This window comes from Tupaia chinensis, unplaced genomic scaffold (assembly GCF_000334495.1).
Source record: "Tupaia chinensis unplaced genomic scaffold, TupChi_1.0 Scaffold000146_1, whole genome shotgun sequence".
NCBI lineage: Eukaryota > Metazoa > Chordata > Mammalia > Scandentia > Tupaiidae > Tupaia > Tupaia belangeri.
The window spans coordinates 11,919,118-11,926,100 of NW_006159616.1; the positions used below are offsets into that span (position 1 = coordinate 11,919,118).

At 51.4% G+C, this 6,983-nt stretch overlaps 1 protein-coding gene across 5 annotated transcripts in view; it reads right to left on the reverse strand.

Moving 5' to 3' along the window:
• Nucleotides 1–14: 14 nt before the first annotated feature.
• FBXO44 (F-box protein 44) overlaps nucleotides 15–6,983 on the reverse strand; it is an 18,766-nt gene continuing 11,797 nt past the window's right edge. Inside the window, exons 2-6 of one of the 5 annotated variants that reach the window (XM_006145327.2) lie at nucleotides 4,815–5,096; nucleotides 2,560–2,657; nucleotides 2,301–2,396; nucleotides 2,059–2,194; nucleotides 15–908 (exon numbers count right to left, since the gene is read on the reverse strand). In XM_006145327.2, coding sequence (XP_006145389.1) covers nucleotides 733–908; nucleotides 2,059–2,194; nucleotides 2,301–2,396; nucleotides 2,560–2,657; nucleotides 4,815–5,079 — 771 coding nt within the window. In that variant the 5' untranslated portion in view covers nucleotides 5,080–5,096 and the 3' untranslated portion in view covers nucleotides 15–732. Of the gene's footprint in view, nucleotides 909–2,058; nucleotides 2,224–2,300; nucleotides 2,397–2,530; nucleotides 2,658–4,814; nucleotides 5,097–6,983 lie in introns of all 5 variants that reach the window. The other 4 variants (XM_014586573.1, XM_014586572.1, XM_006145328.2 and 1 more) reach the window with 4 other exon arrangements.

Below are 6,983 nucleotides of genomic sequence, written 5' to 3' on the forward strand. Positions count from 1 at the left end.
AGAACACAGGCTGTGCTGGGAACACCTTTTATTTGGCCGCATGCAGCAGGGCAAGGTCAAAGAGCACTGTGCTCCCAGCAGGAGGGAGAGGTAGGAGCTGAGGGCAGGGGTGGTGCTGGGAGGGGTGGGGCCTATAATACTCAGCAAGCCTCAAGGAGCTTGGCCTGGGCTTGGAGGTAGACAACCCCTACCCCACTCATCCAGGGCTCACACGTCCCAGCTCTCAGAATCAGGGACTGTCCTGCCTCCTGCCTGCTCTGGGTCACCCTGCATAGGGTCAGCTGGGTCCTCTGGGGAGTTCTGCCTCTACCCAGTACCCATCTGGCTTCTGGGGCTTCATCAAGAGGGCAATCCACTCTGGCCTGGTCCCCACCCCACCCTGGGCCTGCCCGTGTTCGACCAGGTCAGAGCCTCCAGGCTGCAGCCGCCTCTTCTGAGCAGGCAGGCAGGCAGGCAGAGCGAGAGTTTAGGAGCAGCAGACGGGATGGGGATGGGACTTCCTCCTACTTCCCAGATCTGTCTGCACTGCACTGTAACCTCTCAGCTTCTATTATCCATGGCAGCAACAAGCTTGCCGACTGGCCTTCCTGTCCTCGCTCTGAGCCCCCGAAGAACACAGAGAGGCTCCGGAAAGAAGAGGCAACTGGGGGTAAGGTGAACTAAGAGGCCTGGGGACTCCTGGCCCCACCTCCCCTTCCCAGGCCCGGCCCTTCTTTGACAATAGTTTACCAGTCAGGGTTCAGCGGATGGGGGCTCAGGGGGCGTCAGGGCAGCGGGGGCCCGATGGTGATGCTGCTGTTGGTGACCCTCGGGCCGTACCAGCCGGCCCAGTAGTGAGTGTCCACGCCGCCGTGCTGAAACCAGATGTAGCGGACGCCGGGTGGATAGTTGGAGAAGGTGTGGGAGACCTAAGGGGTACAGGTAGAGGGAGGAGAGAGGTCAAGGAGTTGACCCTTAAGGTGGCACTGTCCAAGGGGGCAAGGGAGCAAGGGAGAGGCTGAGTTCTTAGTACTGGAGGAGGAGCGAGCAGACTGGAGTTCTAGTACTACTTCTGTGATTGGGGGCAGGTCACCCGCCTTCTCTGTGCCTCAGTCTCCTCATCTGTAAAACAGCAAACTTCTGCCTGGTCCACTCCACAGATTATGATGCAGCTCAAAGGAACTAAAAATCTGCAAGTCAGCAAAGGATACCTAATACGGTCACCACAGTGTGCACATGTGGCTGCTTAAGGTAAAATGAAGTAAAGTTAGGTCAGCGGGGCCAGCAGGTGGTATAGTGGTTAAGGTGCTGGACTCCAAAATGGCAGACTGTGATTTGAGTCCTGGAACTGGCAGCTTGCTTTCTCACTTTCTCTCTCTGTCTCTCTCTCTCTTGGGTGAGCACACATGCCCTACAGCAAATTAAAAATAAATAAAACTTAAAAAAAATTAATAACAGCTACTCAGTCATAGTTAACCAATAACCACAAGTGACTACAGAACACTGGCTCGTACTCAGTCTACCCTGACTGATAAACTACTGTCACTTGTGCTTACTGGCTACTGTACAGGGCAGTACGGAAACAGACACTGCAGAAAGTTCTATTGGACAGCACTGGCTAGACCGGGGTTGGCAAACTATGGCCTCTGGCCCACTGATTTATTATAAATAAAGTTTTATGGGAACACAGGCTTGTGCATTTGTTTACAGTGTCTAAAGCTGCTATCACATAACAGCAAAGTTCAAGAGGCCTACAAAGCCCAAAATATTTGCATCTGGCCTTTCAGGAAAACATCTGCTGACTCCAGGCTAGATAATAATAATAATAGATATTAGCAGTTAGTAATAGTCGACTTTTTTGAATGCCTTGGGGATCTGGCTTTGCCAGCATTATTTCATGGACTTCTTTCAGAGCTCTAGGAGGGAAGTACTATTATTCCCATTTTACAGAAGAAGCCAGTGAAGCTCAGAGTAGTGGACGCTCAGGTGAGAGGCAGCAAGCTTGGCTCTGAACTCAGGCTCATCCGGTTCCTGTACAGTCTTGGCGATCTGCACCTGCGCCCTCCAGGGCCCACACACCTCTCTCCACTTGGCATCGCTCTTCTGCTGGATCATCACTGGGTCTGGTTGGAAGGTCCCCAGAGGTGCGTGGGCGGACGACAGGAGCTGAACGCACAGCTGGTACTTGGACCCGCAGTCTGGCCTGGCTGCGAACCTGCGGACAGAGGGAGGGCCCTTCAGGGCCTCGGAGATAGGGGGCAGGGTAGGGGTGGGGCGCCTAAGTGGCAGGCCCCCCCCAGACCCTCGCCCCAGGCACTCACCAGTCCTTGACCTCGATGTCCGGCCGTGTGGTGTCCATCAGCTCCTCCCAATACCCTTCGGCCTTGAGGTCCACCACCTGGGACTTGAGGCAGGTGCTGGGGGGGGTGGGCGGAGGGGCTGGGGCTCACCACTAGGGCACTTGGGGGCTAGGACCACCCCTCACCAGGGCAGAAAAGACCACCAAGTGAAGTAACTTGGGTTCCCCCCACCCACGACCCTCAAATCTTACTAATAAGAAGTCACGAAGTATTTCTTGACCTGGTCATTGGGGAATTCCTTCCTCTGGTCTTTAGAGAGATCCTCCACCTTCCACTCATCGCCTCCATTCACATCCAGGCTCCAGAACTCGAACCCCTCTGATGAGAAAGCAGAGCTCATGTTAGGGACCAACAGTTAGCGTAATGGCTATGTCGCTGGACTCCCATATAGTCGACCGTGGTTTGCGTCCCGGACCCGGTGGCTTAAAACTCACGCCAGGCGTGTGTGTGTGCGTGTCCAAGATCCTGAGAGGAGAATGGAGGAGAAGGGATTGCGGCATGACCATCACCCCTGGGGGGTGATTTCTCGCTTTCTGTCTCTATGTCTCTCTCTGTCTGTCTGGCGAGCACACGCGCCCTATAGCGAAAACCTCTCCAAAAAAAAAAAAAAAGTGCCCACCTTGTGTTAGGTGCTTCCTGTGTCCTGAGGACCCTGGTAAGTGACCTCCATTGCGACTCCCGAGACACATTATGATGGGAATGACCAGACACTTGTGATGGAGAAGGCTCTAACCTGGGTCAGACAGACCTGGGTCTACTCCCAGCTCTACCAGTACCAGGCTGTGTGACCTTAGGCAAGTTGTTTTCCTTCTCTGAGCTTTGGTTTTCTCCTTCGTAAACTGGAGTCAAGAACAGGAGCAAGAAATTTGTTCTTTTTAAAAGTACCAAAATATTTTAGGTTTTGTGGGCCACATTACTACGTTTATCACAAAGGTATTTTTGTCTCCCTTGTGTGTGTTTTAAGGTGGGAGATTTTTAAAAATTTGCTATAGGGCACATTCAATCATGAGAGGGGGAGAGAGAGAGGGAGAAAGTGAGAACTCACCCCCCGGGGGGATAGCCATGCCACAGTCCCTTCTCTCACATTCTCCACGCTGGATTTCGGGTAAGCGTGCACACACACTTGGCATGTTTTTCAAACCACCTGGTCTGGGACTCAAATTGTGCAGTTGGCCACGTGGGATCCAGCATCCTTAACCACCTCACTGCTGGCTGCCCTTGCCCCTTGTGATTTTTATAATCCTTTAAATGTAAAAACTATTCTTAGCCCCTCAGGTCCAGATTTGGTTTACGGACCACAGTTTGCCAAATGCTGGCCGAGAACATGCCGGAGCGGGTACAGGCTGATTCTGGGTAGCCTGGAGGAGCTGTTGCATCATTCTGCTCTCGAATTCAGCCACATAAAGGAGAACAAGATCCCCAACCTCTCCCATCCCAGTGTTGACCTGACCAGTTACAACACGACAAGGGAAGACGGGCTTCAGGCAATAGGAGAAGCCTTTTCACCTGTTGTAACACCCTAGAAAGGCTAAAATAAAAAATCTCCCATTCTTCTGCAAGCAAACCCCCTTTGCCCTGGAGCCTGGGGACTAGGTCAACAAAGTGTGGCTCTCACTTCCTGGTCTTGTGTCTTGGACACAATTAGTCCCAACTGGTCAACATTCCCTTTCCTAAGAAAAAAACACTGGAGAAATAATCTTTTTTTTTTTTTTTTTTGGAGAGGTTTTTCGCTATAGGGCGCGGGCGCTCGCCAGACAGCCAGAGAGAGACAGAGAGACAGAAAGCGAGAAATCGCCCCCCAGGGGGGATGGTCACGCCGCAATCCCTTCTCCTCCATTCTCCTCTCGGGATCTTGGGCACGCACGCACACACGCCCGGCGTGAGTTTTAAGCCACTGGGTCCAGGACGCGAACCGTGGTCGACTACGTGGGAGACCAGCGACATAGCCATTATGCTAACTGCTGGTTCCCGTGGAGAAATAATCTTTTTTTTTTTGGAGAGGTTTTTCGCTATAGGGCGCGGGCGCTCGCCAGACAGCCAGAGAGAGACAGAGAGACAGAAAGCGAGAAATCGCCCCCCAGGGGGGATGGTCACGCCGCAATCCCTTCTCCTCCATTCTCCTCTCGGGATCTTGGGCACGCACGCACACACGCCCGGCGTGAGTTTTAAGCCACTGGGTCCAGGACGCGAACCGTGGTCGACTACGTGGGAGTCCAGCGACATAGTTATTACGCTAACTGCTGGTTCCCGTGGAGAAACAATCTTAAGAGTGAGATAAGGAACATCGCTTTGGTTTCAGTTTGCCCATCTGAAAAATGGGCACATTAAAAGTGCCTACTCTTAAGGTTATTGTGAGAGGATTAAAGGAGTTCAACCATCCAAAGTGCCCCGCTCATACTAAGTACTCAATAAACACGAGCCGGTGTCCTGACAGTGTATGTGCTGGGGGGCACCCAGACCCCCTCTGTACCCCACCTTCAGCACATGGGTTGTGCAGGAGGTTCCTGTGCAGGCTGCGTAGGAAGTAGAAGATCTTCCAGTCGGCCACGGGCTGGTCCCAGTCCTCAGTGATGAAGCCCTCACGCAGGCACTTGCGCTTCCAGAGGGTCACGAGGTCAATGAGGTCTCGCCAGAGGCTGCAGACCAGGCGGCAGCGCAGCAGCAGCTGGCGGGCGGGCACGTGTATGAAAAGCTCTAGCAGGATGTTCTCGGGCAGCTCGTTGATGTTCCCCACAGCCATGGCTTCTGGATACCCTCCTGGGATGATTGAAAGCTAGGTTACAGAGCCAGCCCTCTCCCCAAAACCTGTTATTTGCAGCATGCGGTGGTGGGGATGGAGGTTCCCATCCCCACTCTGCCATCTACTCTCTTGGGTGAGTTACCATGCCTCTCTGAGTCGAGTCTCAAGTTTCCTCCTCTGTAAATGATGCGAGGAATAGCACTTATCCCAGGTCGCTGGGACAGGGCAGGTGCTCAATAAAAGGTCAATTTTGATCTTTTCACTGGTACCCACAACAGCCTCTAAAGAGGTAGAGGAGGCTCAGAAAGGTGGAAATTCACACAGATAAGGGTAAAGGGTGTTAAAAGTAAGCTGAGGCAGGGGCTGGCAGGTGGTGTGGTGGTTAAGGGTACTGGACTCCCACATGGTCAACTGTGGTTCAAGTCCTGGACCTGGCAGCTTGCTTCCTCAATTTCCCCCTCTCTCTCTCACTCTGTCCCTCTCTGATCAAATTAAAGTAAGTGAATTAACAAAGTCAAATAAAATTATTCTTGGGACCAGCAGTTTGTGTAATGGCTATGTCGCTGGATTCCCACGTAGTTGACCGCGGTTCGTGTCCTGGACCCAGTGGCTTAAAACTCATGCCGGGTGCATGTGCGTACGTGCCCAAGATCCAGAGAGGAGAATGGAGGAGAAGGGATTGTGGTGTGGCCATCCTCCCTGGGGGGTGATTTCTCGCTTTCTGCCTCTCTCTCTCTGTCTGGTGAGCGCACACGCCCTATAGCAAAAACCTCTTTAAAAAAATTATTCTTTTAAAAAAAGTAAGCTGAGGGACCAGCAGATGGCAGGGTGGTTAAGGGTGCTGGCTTCCCACATGTCCAACCGTGGTTTGAGTTCCAGACCTGGTGGCTTTGTTTCCCTTTCCCTCTCTTTGTATCTGTCTTGTCAATATTAAAAAAAAAAAAAATAACAAATGGAATTAAATAAATAAAAAATTCTTTGGGGAAGAAAAGTAGGCTGAGGTGTAATTTTTAGAGTTTGAGAAAGAAGTAATTCATGAATTGAGAAAGCCAGACAGAAGAAGATTTAATATTTGAATGAAAAAAATGTCAGCCTCAAGTATTTATTGAGAAAATGAGGAAGTAAAATAGATTATTTGGCTTGTAATTACAAAATTGCCTTTTTCCTTTTTTTTTGGAGAGGATTTTTGCTATAGGGCGCGTGCGCTCGCCAGACACACACAGAGAGACATAGAGACAGAAAGCGAGAAATCACCCCCCAGGAGGGATGGTCACGCCACAATCCCTTCTCCTCCCTTCTCCTCTCGGGATCTTGGGCACGCACGCACACACGCCCGGCGTGAGTTTTAAGCCACCGGGTCCAGGATGCGAACTGTGGTCGACTACGTGGGAGTCCAGCGACACAGCCATTACGCTAACTGCTGGTTCCCTTCCCTTTTAAATTTGCCAGAGGGTACATGCTCTTACCGGAGAGAGACAGAGAAGGAAAGAGAGAGGGAAGTGAGAAAGAACCTCCCACAGGGCACGGTCATGGCACTATCTCTTTTCCCCCATGCTTCTCTCCTATCAGGATTCTGGGCACACATGCACATAAGCCAGGCATGTGTTTCAAGATGCCGGGTCTGGGACTTGAACTGCTCAGTTGCTGTGCAGATCCAGCCAGTCCAACCACGGACTGGACCACAAAGTTGAAAGCCCCTAATGATCATGTTAGCTGTTTATGATTATCGAGGGTTAAGTTTTATTTCTAACATAAGTATTTATCAGAAAAGACCCAAGTTACGCTTTACTTATGCTTACAAATCAAGCAAGAGTGAGGTCAGTTATGAGGTCTAATTGGTTTTTTTTTTTTTTTTTTGAGAGATTTTCACTGTAGGGCGCGTGCACTCGCCAGACAGACAGATA